The sequence below is a fragment of the Ctenopharyngodon idella genome, chromosome 13 (assembly GCF_019924925.1).
Source record: "Ctenopharyngodon idella isolate HZGC_01 chromosome 13, HZGC01, whole genome shotgun sequence".
NCBI lineage: Eukaryota > Metazoa > Chordata > Actinopteri > Cypriniformes > Xenocyprididae > Ctenopharyngodon > Ctenopharyngodon idella.
This window is the reverse complement of record NC_067232.1, coordinates 33,990,909-34,014,543: the sequence shown is the minus strand read 5'-3', so window position 1 is coordinate 34,014,543 and position 23,635 is coordinate 33,990,909. Positions and strand designations below refer to the sequence as shown.

At 37.1% G+C, this 23,635-nt stretch overlaps 2 protein-coding genes across 6 annotated transcripts; one reads left to right on the top strand and one right to left on the bottom strand.

Moving 5' to 3' along the window:
* Positions 1-168: 168 nt before the first annotated feature.
* Positions 169-11,552, bottom strand: timm23b (translocase of inner mitochondrial membrane 23 homolog b (yeast)). 2 transcript variants are annotated; one of them, XM_051917035.1, is made up of 8 exons: positions 11,216-11,552; positions 10,933-11,044; positions 10,800-10,858; positions 10,614-10,707; positions 10,238-10,322; positions 7,526-7,584; positions 7,241-7,351; positions 169-930 (listed from the first exon to the last, which is right to left on the bottom strand). In XM_051917035.1, exons 2-8 carry the CDS (start codon positions 11,042-11,044, stop codon positions 818-820), a joined length of 633 nt encoding a protein of 210 aa, XP_051772995.1. In that variant the 5' UTR covers positions 11,216-11,552; the 3' UTR covers positions 169-817. The 2 variants fall into 2 exon arrangements, with proteins under 2 accessions (XP_051772995.1, XP_051772994.1); XM_051917034.1 differs by having other exon boundaries at positions 10,933-11,551.
* An 822-nt stretch (positions 11,553-12,374) lies between these two features.
* Positions 12,375-20,170, top strand: LOC127524940 (zinc finger protein 135). Of its 4 annotated transcripts, none has more exons than XM_051917021.1 (2): positions 12,375-12,536; positions 16,027-20,170. In XM_051917021.1, exon 2 carries the CDS (start codon positions 16,111-16,113, stop codon positions 17,509-17,511), a length of 1,401 nt encoding a protein of 466 aa, XP_051772981.1. In that variant the 5' UTR covers positions 12,375-12,536; positions 16,027-16,110; the 3' UTR covers positions 17,512-20,170. The 4 variants fall into 4 exon arrangements, with proteins under 4 accessions (XP_051772981.1, XP_051772983.1, XP_051772982.1 ...); XM_051917023.1 differs by lacking the exon at positions 12,375-12,536 and adding an exon at positions 12,606-12,833; XM_051917022.1 differs by lacking the exon at positions 12,375-12,536 and adding an exon at positions 13,287-13,446.
* Positions 20,171-23,635: the final 3,465 nt, after the last annotated feature.

Genomic DNA, 23,635 nt, shown 5'->3' with positions numbered 1-23,635 from the left:
CTCATTTCTATTTCCTGACACAAGAAATGCCAGTTTATGCTCACAGAAAGGAACTTGTGGACCAAAAGCTTCACAAAATTTGTTGTTGATTATATGGGTTACAGTGCAACCCTTCTGATAAGAATCTGAGGCCTAATGAACCTCAATATTTCAGTGAACACACAAATGTAAGTTTTTATAGCACATATTTAATTTAGCGACATTTACACACATAAATTCTGGTGTCCGTTAACAATGCTGATGGAATAAGGCAATGTGCCCAAATATCATTTCATGTAATAACATACATTCATAATTACCAAATATTATATCAAAGAATTTTAGTAAACACCCATTATCCAGTTCTAGTGCAATGTTTAATTTTGTTCTTAACATCAAGTCATCTGTTTTGAAAAATTAATTACAGTTGGTACAACGTTTGATTGCTAAATGTATTGCAAACAAACATTGAAAACAAGCAACGGTTTATTTCACTATTTGGTTTTTCAGCCATTACTGGATATATTTATATAAACACACACTGTGCATTTATGGACACCATCAAATGGACAGTTAAGCTTCATTAATCAATTAAATAGTGTCTAAATCATTTTTAAACAATTAGTTACAAACATTCCTCAAATCATAAATTATGACATTTTAGAAGATGATCATGAATTGTCATGAATTTGAAGCCTCCAGGTGCAGTTTCTTGACCGTCTCATCTTAGCAGTAAAGTTGATGGACATTGCTTCTTAACAAATGCATTCAATTATGCTTGGTATTTTGAAAAATTGACAATTTTCGGACTGCTTTGTTGAGTATCTTAACAGGCACCTCAGTAGCGTGTAGGAGAGCTTCCCTTCAGGTGGTCCCAGTTGTTGTAGAGAGCATAGAGTCCAGAAAGCGTCAACCCAACCAACCCACCCCGCGCTGCCCCCCGAAAACCTCCTGCAACAAAACACATACAGAGAAGACAGGAATCAGCAGTTCCTCTACATCTGAATTTATCTGTAGATGAACTTGCCCAACTTCTCTCTGAGTTGCACTCATTGCTTTCACTAAATTGTATCATAACGGTTGTCATTTTTTCAAGCAGCTCCCTATGAAAGTCTTCTCACCTAGTCATTTTTAACGTAAGAGCAATGCGGCCATTTGTAAATTGAACGTGTGTGTTGGTGTCATTTGCTTCCAGATAGTTTCAGCTGTACAAAACAGCCCATTATGCTGCTTGATACTGAAACTGGTGTTTCTTACCATATTATTTTAATGTATTTGTATTTGTTTTACTGTTTACTGCACTTTGCTATTCTTTTAGACCTTATAATGTTGAAAACCCTTTAAAACCTTTGGTGTTCCCAGTCAAAAATGATCAGCTTCTTAAAATAGCTTTAAAAAATAAATAAAAATAAATGTGACTTTTTATCTCAAAATTCTGCCTTTTTTTTCTCTCGCAATTGCGAGTTATAAAGTCAGAATTGCGAGATTTAAGCGAGTTATAAAGTCAAAACTGTGTGATACAAACTTTTTTCTTAAAATTGCGAGTTTATATCATGCAATTCTTACTATATAACTCAATTCTGAGAAAAAAAGTCGCAATACCTTTTTTATTTTATGATGGAAACAAGCTTCCATATAGGCCTCACTGATCTCAGCTCAGTGTGAAAAAAGCAGTATTTGTGGATAATTTTGTTGATATTCAACAAAATATGGGGGGGAAAATGCACAGTTTATTACACTAGTGTACTTTAATGTTTAACCAGGAAGTTTGTTTTGAAATACTTTTATTTTGTACAAAAATGGAACAAAGTCGCACTTGTGGTGTTCACTGTCAAAAATGAGCGGCCTACAAAAAAATAGATTATAAATCTCTCGTTATGCTATATTATCACCAGATAATGGATTCAATCTTTTTGCCAACTTTCAGTTTTAGGACAGATTTTCTATTTCTTTCTGAAACTAAGTGATCTGAGGATAAAGTTCATATCTGTGAAAAAGAAAGCCTGTAATACTCAAAAAAGGCACAGTTCCTGGACCTTTATCTTTACAATCACACATGTACAAAAAAAATAAATACATAAATAATAATTGGGAAGTAGTTATACCCTGTGTGAACAAAGTCAGTAAGTTTTAGTCCAATGCGATAATATTAACATTTTCGGGAAAAAGAAAATCCTTTCCGCATCAAAATGACCCAAACACATCATAGCGCTAGTCATTTCCCTACAGCTGCTAATGAATCAGAAGTCTCGCACATTCACAGAAAACAGCATTGTTTGAATTCACAAAGCCCGAGACGGTATAAGAGCGTAATGATTCATTTATTCAATCCTAGGCATCATTATCATAGTAAAACTAAAATTAGAATAACATTTTTGGTTCAAAACGAAAGCTTTGTTTCACACATTCTCTGGTGAGCAGCACACAATACAGCCAGATCAACTCATTGAGCTCCATTGACAGTCTCACAGCTTAAAACAGATGGAGAGGAGCTTCAGCTCACCCTGACCGAGAACATGGAGAAGAGCGATAGAGCCTGACAAGTGTGAGGACTCCACACCCACCACGAGTCGAGGCTTGATAACGGCTGAATGAACTGGTGGATGTGAGCCAGCGAGAGCCCACCCATTACAAAATAACAAAAAGGGACTCTTTCTTATAGATATGTTGCTTCATGTCTACATTCTTGTTTTCTGTTAATATTAAACAAAAATGCCCCAGATATGAAGAACAACAAAACATACAATGCCAACACATGTCAGTAAACACTACTGTGACTGTAAATGATTTTACAGCACCATTATGATCAATGAACACTTCCTGTGCACTTATAAATGTGTTTGAATATATCCTGTGTGACACATGACTATGAAACGTGAGATAACGAAAGTTATGAGTGTGAACTTGTGATGGTCGGAAAGGCATGTGACGCACCGAACACAAACTGCATTCATGGCAAAACTCTTATCTGACACTAAACCCTGCCAAATAAATGCTTTTCAGCTGCATCAACTCAATACCCAGGAACCTTCCTTCTAATAAACTCTGCAGCAAAGCATAATGGGAAATTATTTTGTGGCATTCTAGCAGAGCAGTTTTCCCCAATTGTCTTTACAACAACTCTTCTCTTCTAAATATTCCCAGTCACAGCTATAGGAAAACACCTGTAGGGTAATTCTGAAGGTACTTCCTTGTAGAAACAATGACATTTTGTGTTTATAACCACTGAATGACCTAAATAAGACTTTTCTATTTGGATATATAGTAAACTGTAATTTATTCCTGTGATGGCAAAGCTGAATTTTCAGCATCATCACCTTCAGAAATCATTCTAATATGCTGATTTGCTGTTCAAGAAACATTGTTATAATATTGAAAACAGTTGTCCCGCTTAATATTTTTGTGAAAACCATGAACTTTTTTTTTTTTTCATGATTCTTTGATGAATAGAAAGTTCAAAAGAACAGCATTTATTTGAAACAGAAATGTTTTGAAACATTATAAATGTCTTTACTGTCACTTTTGATCAATTTAATGCGTCCTTGATTAATAAAAAAAAAAAAATATTCCTTTTTAGAAGTAGTGTATTTGTATCTATATTAATATTTTGCAACACATTTTACAATTATTGTTTATACTTGTAATCAATCATTTTATGTTCTACGAATCATGTCTAGGTTTATATTAATTTATTATTACTTATAAATAAACAATTTTCATATACTCTGCCATCTTTATAAATACATAATTCTCAGTGCTTTATGAGATTGTAGTTCATTCTCTCATCAAAGATGCTAAAGAACATGAACTTGCCTTTTTTCTGAATTATATACTTTTTTTTTTGCTTCAAATCAGTTTCCAATGTTTTTGATTTATAAGGGAGCTGGTCGGGTTGGTTCACACGGTGCTTTGTTCTTGTGGTACTTTTCCATCCCGTTCCCCCCTCTCTCTCTCTCCCACTTCACTTACTGTCTGTTCTCCCTACAGTCCTCTATAAAGGCCAAAAATACCTTTATTTAAAAAATATTAAATTAAGATTTTATTTAATTCCTAGGGGAAAAAAATACTTCCAAAACCAATTAAGGCCACTGAACATTAAACTACAGTGTCAAGTAAAATCCTTAATGTTTTAAGTGTCCAAATACTTTTGGGGGTGCTGCATTTGAAGATATATGAATCAAAACTTCAAACTAATGTGAGTTTACATTAGCTAACCTGTTAAGCATTATTTAATGTAGTGATGTCTGTTACTGTTATTAATGAGTTTTATAAAAGGTAATGCATGTTTTCTGTAAAAGATAGCGTGCAATGACTTTCACAACAATACTCTGTTGTCACCAGAACAATTTCCCTTTTCACCTTAATCTTCCACAGAAAAGGAAGTACATCACATTTCTGTTCCTTCTCCTTCAGTCTGCTGACAAAAGGGTTTCGTTTTTGCTTCTTTAAGACAACAATATAGGTGTTTTTTTTTTTTTTTTCCACACTTGAACTCGTTAACTCTGGGTCAATAAACCCCGGGTAAATGGAATCATAGGTTATCTTGTTTCACGTTTCACACTGCTCATACTTTACCCAGGTTCCCTAGTAAATAAAAACCTATACCAAAATCTATTTAAAATACATTTATTTCATAATAAGTATATACTTCAAATCCATTAACATATTTACTGACATATCACTTAAGACTTACTGATATAAAATTATAATTAATTTTATTTGGAGTATTTCTTTATTGCACAATGCACATTTCTTAATATTATGCCTAAAAAGTATTTTAATATCACTGTTAATAAGGATTGTATGATCTTAGTATAATATCAGTCTTTAAATGCAAGATATTTAAAGTGTTCCTAAAGTATGCTTGCAATAGTTCCACTTTAACACAATCAAATATACTTCAGTATATGTTTAGTTGGACCTCAGCACTACTTCTGCACAATTAAAGAGCATTAAGTAAAACATTAGTTGTTTCATTTAGCAGACTTTAAGTATAACAGTTTAGTATACATAAATATGTTAATGTGTTTGTAGTATACTTAGCACAAAATAAATGTATTTCAAATACATTTTAGCATATTTTTTTTTCACTAGGGTTAACAGTTAATCCAGGGTATTCATAAACTGCCATTTCACTCTGTACATTCTTAAACCCTAGGTTAATGTTCTTATTTGCATAATTTTGGTGTCAGTGTCATTGATGGCATGTTTCCATAAAGGCTTTTCACACTGCGCTTAACCCTGGGTTATCGTTGTTCTAAACACTGCTTTTAACCCCGGGTAAAGGAACGTTTCACACTTGTAATTTAGAAGCAGGGTTAGCACCACTTTTGCGGTGTTAATCCCGCATTGCAGTGCCAAACTTGTACAGTGTGAAACGATGCGGTGTTAGAATGTTACAGCCAGACGCTTAGCAACAGACAACCAATCACGTACTCATATTTGCATAATCTGCACAGTCACGGAAACACTGCGCATAGTATAAAGAGTACTTTCAGCTTCTGAGGGGAAAAATGTCAAATGGTTTACAGAAAAAGCATCAAGTGGAGTGAAGAAGAGTTTCATTCTTACCTTTAGTGTGAAAAGTCCATTCAGGATAAACTTGATAGTACAGATGGCAATATATGATATGAAGAGGATGCTCAGTGCTAGAGCCTTTATGTAATCCTACAATTGCATGCAGTGTTCGTCCAATCATCGACACTGACATTACAAATATCCAAATGAGAAAGTTAACCCAGGGTTTAGGAATGTACAGTGTGAACCGTCAGTTTATGATTACCCAGGATTAATTGTTAAGCCATGCTAAATTAAGCAAGATAACCCAGGATTCCGCTTACCCAGGGTTTAGAATTACCCAGGGCTAACTATTTTAAGTGTGAAAACCCCTATAAAGGCTCTAGTATTGCGCATCCTCATAAGAGCTTATGACACTTGAAATAGTTAACCCTGGGTCATTCTAAACCCCGGGTAAACAGAATCCTGGGTTATCTTGCTTCACGTTTCACACTGCTCACAATTTACCCAGGGTTAACAATTAATCCTGGGTATTCATAAACTGATGTTTCACACGGTACATTCCTAAACCCTAGGTTAACGTTCTTATTTGCATATTTGAGGTGTCAGTGTAATTGACTGGATGAACGCAGCACGCAACCTGTTTACACAGCTCCAGCATTGTGCATCCTCATATTAATGACTGTACTGTCGAGTTTATATTGAATGGACATTTCGGACTATAAAGGTAAGAATGAAATGGTCTCTTCTTCACACAAATTGTCACGTTTTCTGTGAGCATTTGGCTTTTTCCCTCTCAAACGGTGAATTTACTGTTTATATACAATACACAGTGTTTCCGTGACTGTCTAAAGCAGGCAAATATGAGTATGCGACTGACCCTTTGCCGGGAGTTTGATTGACAAGCGATCTAACCAATCATAACGCCGAATCTGCCATTTTGTCCGACAAAGCAGTCAGGAGTTAGAAGATTAACCTCGGTGGACTTAAACTTGAAAAATGGTGTGTACTGATGTCTTTCCACGTTTGAAACAACATTCCTTCTCATGTTCATTCATGTTTATTTGATGCTATAAATTAACTAGTAGGAAGAGATGATCGGTTCACGAGCCGCTTGAGCTGAGGCGCTACAGCGATCTGTCACGACACATTAAAGAGCCACAAAACAGTTTTTATTGTTCAAATTTCTTAAAAAATTACACAATTTGAAAGCTGGGACTTTGTTTAATATCATAAGTAACCTGCTCTGTCTTGTCTGTCGACGAAGTGTCTGGCCGTAACATTCTAACAATGCATCGTTTCACACTGTACAAGTTTGGCACCACAATTTTGGCACCGCAAAAGTGCAGCTAACCCTGCTCCGGAGCAGTGTTTCATAACCCCGGGTAAAAAGCGGTGCTAACCCCGCTTCTAAATTACAAGTGTGAAACCTTTACCCGGTGTTAAAAGTGGTTTTTAGAACAATGATAACCCAGGGTTAAGCACAGTGTGAACAGCCCTATATTATATATTGTCTCCAACCGTACTATCAAGTTTATCCTGAATGAACTTTTCAGACTATAAAGTTAAGAAAGAAATGGCCTCCTCTCCACTCCAATTGACGTGTTTTCCCTGCTTCTAGATCACAAATTGGAAGCGTGCCTTTACCCGGGGTTAAAAGTGGAGTTTAGAACGACGATAACCCGGGGTTAAGCACAGTGTGAAAAGCCCTAATGTGATAAACATATTATTATACATGATCTACCTGGAGATTTGTAGAGGACACCAGTCATGGTCCCTGCAACAATCGTGTTGAGGTCGTCCTCTGCCCCTCTGGCTTTCTCTACAATCACCCCAAATGCACTGTACAGCAGAGCTAAACACATATATTTATATATATTTATATCATGCATGCAACACAGCATTATTATATGACTTCCAAGTGAAAATATATTGAAAATAAAGATACCCTTCTGTTTTAAATGAGTCGACTACAAAGATGGACAAGATTCATTTTGAGGGTGAAGGAGACTGAAACTGGGCCACTCACCTACTGAACCCAAAGTGTTCGCCCATGTGGCACCTTGGCGGGTCACCATATTCAGGATTCTGAATTGGAGAGAAGGATGGAGATTAAGAGTTTAAAATAAAGTCACAATTGACCCAAATCACTAATGATTTTGGTTCTAAAACATCATGCCATATACAGAAATTCAAATGTATTATGCCTTGGGAAATGGCTGCAGAGTCTCCATAATATCATATTAACAAAAAGGCTGTATAAACGCATGCATATTTTTGGTTCATAACCCATGAATCAGCACTTGGTGTTTCAAGGTTGAATCATTCAATAACAACTTCCTTGACCTGTGTCAGTGTTTAAGAGAATACATTATGGCAGGGTGATCATGCCACTTTTCACCCAAACACCCTATCAATCTGCTGACAGTGCTGGAGTCTCGCACGTAACAGCAGTGGAGCGGCAGACTTTGGCCCACTGTACTTGTCTTGTACAACATAAAAAGAACTGCATGTGAACAGCCTTGACCACATGATGCTTTGGGTCGCACAGGTGTGTACACACAGATGTATTTGAGCTATTGATTTAAAACAGCTGTCAAGACATTGTTATTGATAACGTATAAAAAAAAAAAAAAAAAAGCATATGTCAATGTCTAGCAGCGTATCAAATGATTTATCTAGGGCTGATAACAGTGGCAAAAACACAAACATTGACAGAAGGGGATCAGTCATCTCAATCAGCCATCTTGATTTTTTTCAGTTAGGATTTGCAATAGAAGAAAAGCTGTTTTATAAATCAGAAGATTTCTGTAGGGTGTACTGTTATGGGTTTGGTTTTCTTTTCCATTTTGTGACGTCAAAAACCAGCTTGTCTATGAATTCCCCCAACTGCCTGCACCACAATTTGTAATTCAAAGGAAAAGTGCACATGACTCTGGTTTTTGTGGAATGTGGTGCATCACCACAAACCAAAGGAAACTTGACACCACAGAGCTCTGAGTGGTTTATACGCCTATCCATGACAATGCTGCCTCTGACGTCACGGAATACCAGTATTGTGTGTTACCTGACCCACCTTTACCAGGAAATACACTTCTGCCACTTCTGTTCCTATAATCGACATGGTGAACACTGTGGTAAACACTGCCCTCTGCTGGTTAACTTCATGAAAGTATGCAATGTGTTGATAGAGTCCAGTAACACAAACTATCAATGCAGTGGATGTCCTATTTTAACCTCTCATTAAGAGTCTGTTATTAATTGCTATGGTAGCCATTTTCCACCACATAAGAAAAACAAATCTTTGGTAAATCATAATTATTATGACATCAAAAGTCAGAGTAATGAGAAACTAAAATTAAAATTCAGAGATGAAGTTAAAATTCAGAAGTTGAAGTTATGACACGCCAAGTTATAATTGAGATAAAAAGTCAATTATGAGATATGTCAAAATTGACAAATTTGACTTTAAACTGACTTTTTATCTCATAATTTTGAACTCATCATAATTATTAACTAATAACTGACAGTCACAATGATGAAATACTAAGCTATAATCATGAGTTCGAAATTGATAGTAAATCATAATTGTGAGATAAAAGACATAATTATGAGATACGTCAAAGTTATGACAGAAATTCGACTTTGAATTATGACTTTGTATATCATAATTTTGACCTTTTATCGCATACTTAACTAATAAATTACTTGGTCAAAATTATGACAAAAGGTCAAAAATGATAGTAAATAACAAAAGGTCGAAATTGATAGTAAATAATAATTATGAAATTAAAAAGTCTAAATGACAAAAAGTCAGAATTTGTATCTCATAATTTTGAACATTTATAATTAACTAATAACTTATAATTAGCAATAATCACGAGACAAATTCGAAATTGATAGTAAATCATAATTATAAGATAAAAATTTAAAATTATGACACACTAAATCATAATTTGTGAGATAATGTCATAATTATGAGATACATCAAAATGAACAGAAATTCAACTTTGAATTTTGACTTTGTATCTCATAATTTTGACCTCTTATCGCATAATTATTAACTAATAAATGACTTGGTCAAAATTTTGACAAAAAGTCAAATAATTTGTATCTCATAATTTCAACTTTTTATCTCATAATTATATTAGCCAATAATTGACAGTCAAAATTATAAAATACTAAGCTATAATCATGAGACAAGGTCAAAATTGATAGTAAATCATAATTGTGAGATCACAATAAGTCATAATTATGAGATATGTCAAAACGATAACTTTGTAGCTCATAATTTCGACCTTTTATCGCATAATTAATTTCGCAAATTTACAAAATAAGCTATAACCATGAGACAATAATGATGAGATAAAAAGTCGAAATTATAACAAAACGCCAAAGAATTTGTATCTCATAAAAAGACCTTTTATCTCATAATTAAATTAACTAATAACTGACAGCCAAAATTATGAAATACTAAGCTATAACCACAAGACAAAAGGTCGTAATTGATTGTAAATCATAATGAGATAAAAATTAAGACTTTGTATCTCATCACTTTGAATTTTATCTCATAATTATGACTTTTTACATCATAATTATGATTTACCAAGCATGTTTTTTTCTCTTGTGTGTCATTCTGTAAGATGCAGACCATTTAAGCATATATTTTTTTAAAGTAAACTTAACTGACTTTTTTTTTATATTGGCATTTAAATTTGTACAGCGCTGCTGCAGTACTCACTGTACGTTGCGAGGTTTGGACCAAGCCATGTTTCTGGTTTCAGACAAGCCCATTCGAAGACCATTCACAGCCCCAAATACAGCACCTGTATGCCAATACATACATTGTAATACTTGTAAATAAAATGTTAGAATTTTTAAAAAATCATTTAAAAAACATTAATCGAAAATAACAACCAAAACTTATCAAAAGCAAATACTAAGACATTCTGAAATATTTCTCAATTAATTTTGTAATGAAAAATGTTTTATTATATCAGACAACAACAAAAAAGGAAGCATTTTGACTAGTGTACTCAGAAGTGTATCTATATGACGGAGGAGACTGTATTATGACGCAGGAGAACCTGTATATGAGGAGGACGAGAAAAAGATACCTGTGATACAGCATCCTCCTATAGTGAAGAAGGCCAGCTCAAAGCGTCCTCTTGTTTTATTTGCTCCAGTGGGTAAAATGAACTCATCTGTATCCTGTGAGCACATGATAATGACAGCTATCCTTTAAATCTCATATATTAAAAACAAATAAAGGTAGCTTGTGGCCATAAAACCACAGATCTCACCTGTAAGAGATACTTGGGGTCCACGTTAAGGTATGGAGAGAGAGGACTCATGCCTGTCACTGTTCAGAGAAGCAAACTTTAGTAAGCTACTGAATATGGATACTGAGTAATATAATAGATATGCCAGACTTACATGGCACTCCAGAGAGCTCTGTCTTTGAATACTGAGGGCCAGATCCAAACAGACCGAAGCCTCCTGGACTTCTGGAGCCTGTGCTGGATGATTCTGATGGCTCCTTATCCATCTTTAGGTTAAGAGGTTCGTACACCTTTTTACTTAACTAAACATTTAAAGGTATGCCTGCTTTGCGCAACTACCGTTAGCCAACAAACAGCAGAAAACAAATGTAATCTGTTCCCTGATGAGCTTTAACTTAGCAGGCAGTAATAAGGTCAGAGAAGGACTCTAGACTTACATTAATTTGGACAAGTTACACATGGCAATCGGTCATTTTTCTTCCAAAAACACAATTAAATTGTTTAATTATTCAGCGTTCACCGAACAAGTGCCATTTTTGCCACCACTACACGGCGAATGTTCAACCTGATGCTCCACTTGTTTGCCGTAAAGTAAACTGTGGACGGTCATTTAACAACCCATAACAAACAGTTCTCATCCCTCAAACCCATACATTAAACTTTTTTACTATGTTATAATATGAGAAAGCACAATAGGTGTGGTGATGGGGACAAACTGTGGATAGGAAATGGATACTTGCGAAGCTTTATCGAAGCACATCTACGACAGTTTTTGCGACAGCAAACGATTTCTGGCCAGATCAATACATACAAAAAGTGAAACTAAAGTGGAGTTTTAGTAAAACAGCTGATAAATTGTATATTAATAACTAAAATTATAAAGTTTCATATAAAATAATGCATACGAAATTTGATGTGAAATGAATTATGAATTAATATTGGTTATTGGAACATTTTAAATTGAATTGCCTATTACTCGTGATAGTAGCCTAGTTAGTAATGAAAAGGAAATGCCTTTACATTCATTTTGCTTAAAATGTTTTAGTGGCTCCAACCATTATATAAAACAAATAATGTATGTTTTGTATAACTGTAAAAGCAAACAGCCTAGAGCATGTAATGTTATTATTAAAAATAATATGATAGATAAGTAAAGCAACACCTTTTCTCTTTTTAATTGCTCTGGCATTTATTATTATTTATTTTTTTTTATATTTTTATTCTATATATATATACTTTGCAAAACATTTTTGAGATTCTCTCTGTATTATGTTATATAATCATAATAAAAAATACAGTGATATCAACAGATTACTGTTACGCATATTGTGACACATAAGATGATATCAATTAAAATACATATATCAATATAAATTATGTTTATGGTCATGAACATGTTATTTCAAAAAGGAAATGTGCAATTATTATTTTGTTCTGTTACTAGGGAAATATTATGTTAATGCGTAATAAAAACCAGTTTCAGTCGCGTCCAGGCAGTCCATTTAAATTATTTTGAGTATATAACATTTTCAGAAAACATTTTGCATTAATGCTGTTTATGTATTTTATTTATTCTGTTGTGCACAATGGAATGCGGAAGTCGATCCAGGTGTTATATGCATCAACGGTGACGCGCCGAGCCTGTGAGAAAAAAAAGAAAAAGAAAAATGACATCCGTGACGACATCGACGATGATCTGACAGAGGTGCGGCAGAACCGAACCGATTTCCAACGACCAAACTGCACATTCTGTGCTTGGTAATTACTTTAAAATACATTTTAATCGACACAACACATTGCAAAATGTTTGAACAGTGGATGTTTATGGCTAATCAACAAATGAAGTGCAATCATGGGGACAGGAAGACGCGCTGTGATAATATTACAGTGACTGTACTGAGGAATTTAAATACAACAGATCATGCAGTCACACCGGCCATATGTCACTCTCGGAGTCTTGGTCACAATAATACCTTTGGCTCTTTCTGAGGCGAATTGTATTGTTGTTATTGCTCCAAGTGAAGCATCCGTTGCTTATGAATAACCGATCAAAAGGTATTTTAAACACCAAATGGGCTCGCGGATTGTCTGTTTCCTGTCATGTATTGATCGAAATGGTCACTAACTAACGTTATAATATATATTCTCGAGCAACCGTAAGTGCGAGTTATTTCAGCACAAGCTGGCAGTAGTACAGAAAGTACAGCCTGTACATATCGTATTCAGTTTCAGTATGTGTGTATCTGGGCCTCGGTGTGAGATATACGCTTAAATCGTCTATAATGCTGAATATATGTGCAGTTTTATGGCGGGCCGATTGAATCCTGGCCATTATAATATGTTTACAGTCAGGCTTTGCCGAACGCCTCTTCCGTGCCATTACAAGGTCAGACTGATTCACGACACAGTTCGTCTGCATTTTATTATCGAGATCTTAAAACGTTCTTGACGTGGACAACTTGAACACGAGCGACATTAAATGCTTTTAAAAGAAAAATACAGTACTCGGTTGCAGCCCCATTTAATCCTTTCCCACAATGCACCGTGTCAATGCACAGTTGTGTTTCCTGTTTACCGTTGTAACGCTTTTGTTTGTCTGTTTTTCCCTTTTTGTTGCGGGTTAAAGTACATTGTTCTACATGTCTTTTATCACGATTGATCAGAGAAGGTGAGTTTATAAATAAATAATCCCAGCGTAAACACGCGAAAATGCGAGATTGGCGAGACTTCGCGGCATCCCGCTGATGAGGAAATACCCTGGCGCGAACGTCCGCTTTCATTTTACAGTTCGACATATTATGTTCCGACGGGTTTGACAGATTTCGTACTAACTGCAGAATGATTCTTCAGTACGTTCTCTGAATATCAGAGTGATTCTTCTGAACAGTCTCTAAATGTCAGATTGATCCTTCAGTACGTTCTCTGAATATCTAAATGTTTTTTAAACGTTGTTTAAATGTCAGAATGATTTCTTGTAATGTTCTCTAAATATCAGAATGATTCGTTGGGACGTTGTTTTAAATGGGAGAGTGATTCTTCTGAACAGTCTCTAAATTTCAGAATGATTCTTCAGAACGTTCTCTGAATATCAGAGTGATTCTTCTGAACAGTCTCTAAATGTCAGAATGATTCTTCAGGTCGTTCTCCGAATATCAAAATGTTTTTTTTTTTTTTTTGTTCTAAACGTTATTTAAATGTCAGAATGATTTCTTGTAATGTTCTCTAAATACCAGAATAATTCGTTGGGATGTTATTTTAAATGTCAGAGTGATTCTTTATAGTATTCTGTAGAACGAGTTCGGTGAATGTACGACCGATTCTTCAGAACGTTCTTGTTTGCATCTCTTAAATGTCAGTCGTGGAATAGTCTGTTGTTACAGGGATAGTTCACCCAAAAATGAAAGTTCTGTCATCATTTACTCACCCTCAAATTGTTCCAAACCTGTATGAATTTCTTTCTTCTGCTGAATGCAAAAGAAGATATTTTGAATAATATCCGTAACAAAACATTTGATGGTCCACATTGACTTACATAGTGTGGGGCCAATCAATTGTTTGGTTACCAACATTCTTCAGAACATATTCTTATTTGTTCAGCAAGCTTTGGACCAACTTAATCACAGAATTTTCATTTTTGGGTGAGCTATGCAGATATATTCAGGGTTCATTATACTGTAGTCATGCATATAAGCTTAAAAAAAAAAATCAATCTAAGAAGAGGAAGTAAAATATCTTGCACCATAGCTCATGAGTCTCCATGCAGCCTGTACTTTTTTTTTCTAGCAGACTTGCATGGTTTTTCAGTGCCCTAAAGGATTAGTTCACTTCTGAATGATAATTTACTCACCCCCATGTCATTCAAGATGTTCATGTTTTTATTTCTTCAGTCGAAAAGAAAACATTCCAGGATTTTTCTCCATTTAGTGGACTTCATCGGTTTCCAACGGGTTGAAGATCCAAATGTCAGTTTCAGTGCAGCTTTAAAGAGCTCTACATGATCCCAGACGAGGAATAAGGGTCTTATCTAGCGAAACGATTGTTCATTTTCTTTAAAAAAATAAAAATTGTATACTTTTTAACCACAAATGCTTGTCTTGCACTGCTCTGCGATGCGCCACGCATGACGTAATCACACTATAAAGGTCACGCGTGACGTAGGAGGAAGTACAGATCCAGTGTTTACAAAGCGAACGTGCAAAGATTAAGCCAAACGCCTTTTACAAAAAAAGGTAAACCGACGATATCAGATGATTTTGAAGTTGGAGGAGAAAATGAGATGGAGTTTTTCGAACTACAGCGGTACTTCCCTTACGTCAAGCATGACCTTTCCAATGTGATCACGTCAAGATGAGCATTTGTGGTTAAAAACTATATACATTTTTATTTTTTTGTAGAAAATGACCGATTGTTTCACTAGATAAGGCCCTTACGCTGCATTCACACGGGGCGTCAGCGTCAACTCTTGATGGAGGGCGTGTCTGAAGCTTGTGTTGACGTGACCGTTAAAGTGATAACAGCCAATCACGTTATTTTTCAGTGTAGCATGAACGCAATTGGCTAGCAACTGCATAAGGCGATCTGATTGGCTGACACCTGCGTTGGCGCTCTAAAAGTTGAGAAATCTTCAACTTCTGCCACGAGCAACACGAGTGAAGCGACGCGACGGAACCCACAATTCAGTTTGGCAACGCATGACGTCACCCATTCAAAGTTAACGAGAAGCGTTAACGCCGACGCCCCGTGTGAATGCAGCGTTATTCCTTGTCTGGGATCATGTAGAGCCCTTTGAAGCTGCACTGAAGCTGCAATTTGGACCTTCAACCCATTGAACCCCATTGAAGTCCACTATATGGAGAAAAATCCTGGAATGTTTTCCTCAAAAACCTTATTTTCTTTTTGACAGACATGAACATCTTGGATGACATGGGGGTGAGTAAATTATCAGGAAATTTTAATTCTGAAGTGAACTAATCCTTAAGAGTAATATAATGCTGATATAAATGTAGTAATGCTATCCCATGACCATAAAAAACATCTATTTTACTCAATGTGAACTCAAAATTAGCTACTACAGAAAGGGTTTATTATAAACTGACAAAGCTGTTGCTTGAATTGACACAAGGGGGAGATAATAATCTGTCAGACTGACTAATTATCAGCAAAATAGCCAAATATTGGCTGATGTATGTTATTATTGCTGATACTGTTTAATTGAACTCAAGCATTTTTTGTTTTTGTTTCCTACTAGGATTTGCTGAGGTGTAAATTAAGCCTGGAATAGGCACTGCTTCCCAGTGAGAAAGCAACAGAAGGGCTGTGAAGATCAGCCCTAATGGAAGAGATCGAAACAGAGCTGACCTGCTCCGAGCAGGACGCTTTAGGAGCAGACTTCATCACGGTGGAGCTGGACACCCAGCCCATCGAATATGTTGTCAAGTGGGCCGAGGTGGGCTCAAAATTCACTTTAGCCTGTGTGAAAAAGGATTTGGACGAGGCTGCTTGCTTCACCTCCGATCAGATAGTGAAAGTGGAACCGGACGAGACGTTCTTTGTCCCTTACGAAGCCGTGTACCCAGAATGTGAAGAAATAGATCCGAATTTGATCCCGACGCACGAGGAGGAGGTAGGAAGTGAATCGGACTCCGACGACAACACAGAACCGGGGAATAGCCAGCTGTGCGAAGAGGAGGATGTTTCTGATATTTCCTGGGAGAAGGAGGTCTCTCATACTAGAACCTATAAGTGCCACTTCTGCGGCAAGATCTACAGCCATTCCTCCAGTCTTGCTCGCCATCTGCACGTGCACTCGGATAGATCGTCCCTCCCTTCCTCGAAAGGTTTCAGCAAGTTAGGCGACAACAAAAAGTCTCTGCAGTGCAATCTGTGCGGGGTGAGGTGCAACGGCAAGCGGCTTCTGGCGATACACAAGAAATGCCACAAAACCAAGAGACTGCACACGTGCAACACCTGCGGCAAAACCTTCAATCACAGCTCTAGTCTGTCGCGGCATCGGTTAATCCACAAAAAAGGCTTGGATAAAAACGCTAGGCCGCTGTACCCGGCTCCAACCCCAGCGCCCATCATGACCCAGCACAGTTTCCACAGCACGAATAAAAGAACGCCGGTCCCCTCAGGCGAGCGTGAGAAGCAGTACCAGTGCGCGCAGTGCGACAGGGTCTTCAGCCACTCCGCCGGCCTCTCCAAGCACCAGGTGGCTCACGTGCGACAGCTGCTCAACTCATACACGCATGGCAAAGACACGCTCGACAAGTCCTCGGACCTAAAGATCCGCCTGAAGCTGTGCTCCCGCGACAAGCCCAACTACTACACCCTGTGCAAGAAGAACAAGCACAACAAAGGGGGCAAGAAGAGGCTGTGCTTGCCGAACGAGGAGCGGCCGTACCCCTGCCGCATGTGCGAGAAGCGCTTCAGCCACACCACCAGCCTGTCTCGGCACGAGCACACGCACGCCAGCGACAAGTGCTACACCTGCAACATCTGCAAGAAGACCTTCATACGGCTCTCCAACCTCAAGCAGCACCAGCAAACGCACGCTTCGGGCAAGCTCTACGAGTGCCCACAGTGCGGGAAGACTTTCGTTCACTCCTCCAGCTTCTCGCGCCATAAGAAGGTCCACGCGGCAATGAGGCTGTCACCGAAACTGGAAGACATTAAGTGCGAAGAGGAACTGGTCATCGATGAGGTGGCCCCGCTGGAATACGAGTCCGAGTGAGAAGGACCGAGGTTCTGGAACTGTCCTGGCACAGTCGACACGGATGTTCTTGAACTGTGATGGGGAAAAGTGTTGTTGTGTTTTTGCCTACGTTATCTCACGACCAATTCGTACGTATTTTACGAGGTGGCAAATTCGTACGACCTCACTCGTACGAATTCATACAATTTGTCTAAACCCCAGGACGGGTAGGTTTAGGGGCGGGGTTAGGGGTAGGTTATTAGTACGAATTCATACAAATTTGGCAATTCAACAAAAAACAATCAAATTCGTACGACCTCACTCATTCGTACGAAATTCATACGATTTGTCTAAACCCCATTGAGGTACGAGTGAGGTAGCCTACGTTTTTTTGCTAAATCGTACAAATTCATATGAATTAACCACCTCGTAAAACACATACGATTTAGCAAAAAACGTATAAATTCGTACAACCTCACTCGTACGAATTTATACGATTTGTCTAAACCCCAGTGACGGGTAGGTTTAGAGACAGGGTTAGGAGTAGGTAATTCGTACAAATTCATATGAATTTGACAACTCGTAAAATACGTACAATTTAGCAAAAAATGTACGAGTGAGGTCATACGAATTTGCCACCTGGTATAATACGTACGATTTAGCAAAAAACTTACAAATTCATACGAGTGAGGTCCTACAAATTAGCCACCTCATAAAATATGTAAGATTTTGCAAAAATCGTATGAATTCGTAAGAGTGTGGGTGTACAAAGTAGCAACCTCGTAAAAAAATACGTACGATTTGCCATGAGATCAACTTGGTTTTTGCTGTTTGTTTTTTTTACCTCACTCGTACAAATTCATATGTTTTTTGCTAAATCATACATATTTTACGAGTTCGGACGAGTGATCTACGAATTAGCCACCTCGTAAAATACGTACAAATTGCCGTGAGATCAGGTTGGTTTTTGCTGTTCTTTGTTTTTGTTTGTTTGTTTTTGTTTACCCCTCATTCTTATTTTACGACATCGTAATTTGGCTGTGTGGCTTCTTTCTAATAGTCTTGTAATTATTATAGCCCTTTTCAGCCACATTATAGGGGATATAGTAGCAATCTTTGTTAATAAAAGAAAAGTTTTTCTTTTTGTTTTGCTTTGGTTGACATTCCCTTTTGTTTTGTTCATTCGGTTTACTGGGAAGGTAATTCTTTGCAAGCCAAATTGTGTAATTCTCATTTTGTCCACAAGAAAAACAACGGAGAAAAGCAGATGGCATTGGCAGTGCAGGTGTTATTTATTTTTCGTGCTTGCACTAATCCTGTGAACCCAAAATAAAGTACTTATTGAGGTGTGGGTTGGAGTAGAGGGGAGTGAGGGGCGAATTTTGTATGCAAGAAGTAAATTTTATATGCAATTTACTTGAACGTTGTTCCATTAAGTGTGTGGTTTGAATCAATGATGTCCCCTGTAATTATATTTATGCGACCTAATTTCTTAGACCAACTAATTGAAGGCTTTTCGCACTTGAAGTATGGACACACAAGAGCAGGTTTTGCTGTTTGGTTTTATGGGATATTATATATATATTAAAAAAAAAGTGTATACTGTTTCATTAAAAACTGCTGGATGAGTGCAAATGGAGATGTTCTCCAAACTAACAAGTTGTTTGGGGTGATTTGATTGGTTTGACTAGTTTCCTCAACATGTTGTCTTTGGTACTTATTTCCTCTTTGATGTTAATTTGTCAAAATATGAAATCCATTGTGTCCATGGAGGGTGTTTGATGCTTGTTGGACATGTACAGATGCACTTAAAATATTGTTCATTTAAACTTGTGTGCGTGCACTTGATAAATATGAGAAAAGAATATACTCACAAAATGTGTGCTTTTTACTTAATTCTGCTGTATATGTGTAAAAAGTTGCAGTTGCAAAAAGAAGTTCTATCTGATTTATTTTTCTGTATCTTCATAAGTTATGGAATAGCCAAGGGATTTCATATTTTAACAAGCATTGCACTATTGTATTTATAGACAGAAGCACTACATATTTAGGAAATTGGAATGCGACTTTGGATCTCCCGGTCAAAACCTCAAATGATCGAGGCACGGAAATATCTTCCATGCATTTTTGAAAAATTGATCAAGTGCCCTCAGCTACTTTGTGTAAGACCAAAGCTCTTCGACGCGCCACAGAAGACGTGCGGTTCAGCTCATCAAAGGTGTTCAATCAGTCTCCTGTTCCATGTTCAAACGCGTCTGGACTTTCGCTCACCGTTGAAATTGAATAGCAATTACTAACCCATTTATGGTGTTTGAAAAATGAGACTTTGAGAAGAGTTGAGATGCACGTATGAAGCACAGATGACACTGTTACACCCAGAATGATGTTATCGAAAAAGAAAACGCTCTTGGTACTCTCTGTAGTTGTTGGTTGTTTTAATATATTTCCTTGGTTCTAGTCATTGTTTTTAATTCTTTCCAATAATATAAGGTTTATCCGCTCTCCTGTCCACACTCCACATGGTTTGATTTATGTTTGTCATTTTCTTTGTTTTCAGTTGCTGTAGCTATTTCATCTCTCGATGCAGCAGACCTACATCTTATATAAAGATGTATGTTTTTGTATTGTGTTTGCCATTAGATTACAGTTTAAGAGTTCAGTCTTGCATTTTTTTTGTAATAAATAATTGGTTCATGAATCACTGTATCTGTCTGTTGAATCTTGGCAGTACCGGTGTGGTTCAGTGATTAGGTCCACATATAGGTTTGAATAATCAGTTTACTAGTTTGACTTATTGCATACTACACTTTATTGCCTCATGTGCCCATCTAATTGTCTCAATAACTGAAACCAGCTCGGCTGCATAAACTGCTAAGGCTAGCCTTACAAGTTAGACATCAATTTATTCTTTTCTTCAAGACTGTTCTTATGTCAGTTACATCAAAATGTAGATTGGTCTAATTTGATACTGAAAAGTAAGACTGATTACCTCTTGGCTAACTGTTAGTTGGTCAGACTAGTTCTTAAGACACAGCCTTAACAATACTGGCTATGTTTATGCAACTGGCCCCAGCATGTACTGGTTAAAACAAGTCCTCGGTGAAAATGCCACCTACTAGTTGTTGCCTGTAGTTCTGTCATCGGCCAAAAGATGTCAGCACAAGACTTGAGGAAAGGTAACAAGCACAAAATTGAACACTTAAGCAAATATTGTATGACAGTGTGTTTCTACAAGACAACATAAAACCACACAGATACAAAACGAATTTTAATGACTAAACCTATATATTTTTTTTAATGTTGACAGATACATCAATGTTATGACCCATTTCAGGGCTGGTCAAAATGTCATTTTAAAATCAGTGTGATAGCTATAGAAGTGGGTTACACTTCATTTCAATGATCCACTTTAGTAACTTTGCAATTTCATGTCAACTCTCATTAGAGCAGGGGTGTCAAATCCTGCTCCTTGGAGGGCAACTGTCCTGCAGAGTTGAGCTCCAACCCTAATTAAACACACCTGAACCAGCTAATCAAGGTCTTACTATAGGCTAGAAACATACAAGCAGGTGTGTTGAGGCAAGCTGGAGCTAAACTCTGCAGGACAGTGGCTCTCCAGGCCCAAGTTTGGACACCCCTGCATTAGAGTATTAGTAGACTGTTAGGGTTAGTAATAGTAGAATATACCGATCAGGCATAACATTATAACCATCTTCCTAATATTGTGTTGGTCAACCCTTTTGCTGCCAAAACAGCCCTGACCCATCGAGGCATGGACTCCACTAGACCCCTGAAGGTGTGCTGTGGTATCTGACACCAAGATGTTAGCAGCAGATCCTTTAAGTCCTGTAAGTTGTGAGGTGGAGCCTCCATGGATCGGACTTATTTGTTCAGCACATCCCACAGATGCTCGATTGGATTGAGATCTTGGGATTTGGAGGCCAAGTCAACACCTCAAACTCGTTGTTGTGCTCCTCAAACCATTCCTGAACCATTTTTGTTTTGTGGCAGGGCAAATTATCCTGCTGAAAGAGGCCACAGCCTCCAGGGAATACCGTTTCCATGAAAGGGTGTACATGGTCTGCAACAATGCTTAGGTAGGTGGTACGTGTCAAAGTAACATCCACATGGATGGCAGGACCCAAGGTTTCCCAGCAGAACATTGCCCAAAGCATCACACTGCCTTCGCCGGCTTGCCTTCTTCACATAGTGCATCCTGGTGCCGTGTGTTCCTCAGGTAAGCGACGCACACGCACCCGACCATCCACGTGATGTAAAAGAAAACGTGATTCATCAGACCAGACCACCTTCCTCCATTGCTCCGTGGTCCAGTTCTGATGATCACGTTCCCACTGTTGGCGCTTTCGGCGGTGGACAGGGGTCAGCATGGGCACCCTGACTGGTCTGTGTCTATGCAGCCCCATACGCAACAAACTGCGATGCACTGTGTATTCTGACACCTTTCTATCAGAACCAGCATTAACTTCTTGAGCAATTTGAGCTACAGTAGCTCATCTGTTGGATCGGACCACACGGGCCAGCCTTCGCTCCCCACGTGCATCAGTGAGCCTTGGCCTTCCATGACCCTGTCTCCGGTTCACCACTGTTCCTTCCTTGGACCACTTTTGATAGATACTGACCACTGCAGACCGGGAACACCCCACAAGAGCTGCAGTTTTGGAGATGCTCTGACCCAGTCGTCTAGCCATCACAATTTGGCCCTTGTCAAACTCGCTCAAATCCTTACGCTTGCCCATTTTTCCTGCTTCTAACACATCAACTTTGAGGACAAAATGTTCACTTGCTGCCTAATATATCCCACCCACTAACAGGTGCCGTGATGAAGAGAGAATCAGTGTTATTCACCTGTCAGTGCTCATAATGTTATACCTGATCGGTGTAAGTTGACATGTACTTGCAAAGTTACTTATAGTTGAATGTCTAAATGTGTAACTAAATGACCATTTACCAATGAATTAATATCTGACAGCGATGCCTAATGTGTGTCTGTCTCTCTTCATACAGTCATAAACTGCTAATTCGGCAATACTGATATGTCTTTATTCATTATAAATGTTGAAATTTTATAATTGTCTTTAATTAATGTAAAATACATTGTTTACATGACGAAGTAGAAGTTTAATATCATTAAAAACTGGTAGTAATAGGATCAGGATCATAAACTGAAAAAAAAAAAAAAAAAAAGATTATGACCACATTAATGATCATTTCTTTATGGTAAAGAAACTCTGATTTCACACAAATGCACAAAAACAAAGAAATATATAGCGTTTTAATATAGATATAATCAGTGTTGTGTAGTGTAATGATTTACTAATTAATTTCTGTAATTTAATTACTTTTCACTTGAAAAAGTAAGGGATTAAAAAAGTAATTACAGTTACTTCTGATGTAATTGCATTAAATACTGTATAGAACAATTCTATAAACAATACTGGATTTAACATCAATACATCATGTTTTTAATGTAACCTTTCTCCCTTTAAATACTTTGGTCAGTTCATGCAATTTTATAATATTTATTTGAAAGAATTAAAAGAGCAGTTTCATGTCTCCTTGTATTGTTCAACTGGTTGAAGTTTATATGAGATTTAGAAAATAGTAATGCAGATATAGTAATTAATACAGAAAGTAGCTAGTCATTAATTACTTTTGAGTAACTTACCCAACACTGAATATAAGTTTCAACTATATAGCCTAATGAAGGGAGATTTTGTTCAACACCCCTAGAAATAATATGTTTAATAAATGAACATTTATTAATAAGTTGAATAAATAATAATTAAATAAACATTTATTAAATTGCTTATTAATAAATGTTCACCTTTTGTTTATTATTGTTTCCTCTAGTAATCGTGTCTGATTTTTAATTTCCAGCCTATTTTGGGTTCATTTTAATTTCCAATATATTTTGGGTTCATTTAACCCAACTGCTAGGTTAAAACAACCCAATTGCTGGGTTTGTCCATTTTCAATCCCACTTGGGTTGTTTTTAACCCAGCATTTTTTAGTGTATGATGGTATCAGATGGTAATATAGTACATATAGCTTGATACTGCAATTCATGTACTTCCTTGATATTTACATGGTACTCTGGTTCATGTCCAAAACACCATGGTAATATTATGGTACTTTTTTGGTA

What these genes read in the sequence shown, in the direction of transcription:
- timm23b (XM_051917035.1), bottom strand. Translation starts at nt 11,044, where the DNA reads ATGGATAAGGAGCCATCAGAATCATCCAGCACAGGCTCCAGAAGTCCA. An exon ending in AGAGCTCTCTGGAGTGCCAT is followed by an intron (nt 10,859 to 10,932) that starts GTAAGTCTGGCA and finishes TTCTCTGAACAG; the next exon opens with TGACAGGCATGAGTCCTCTC. An exon ending in TGTCCTCTACAAATCTCCAG is followed by an intron (nt 931 to 7,240) that starts GTAGATCATGTA and finishes GTTTTGTTGCAG; the next exon opens with GAGGTTTTCGGGGGGCAGCG.
- LOC127524940 (XM_051917021.1), top strand. Translation starts at nt 16,111, where the DNA reads ATGGAAGAGATCGAAACAGAGCTGACCTGCTCCGAGCAGGACGCTTTA.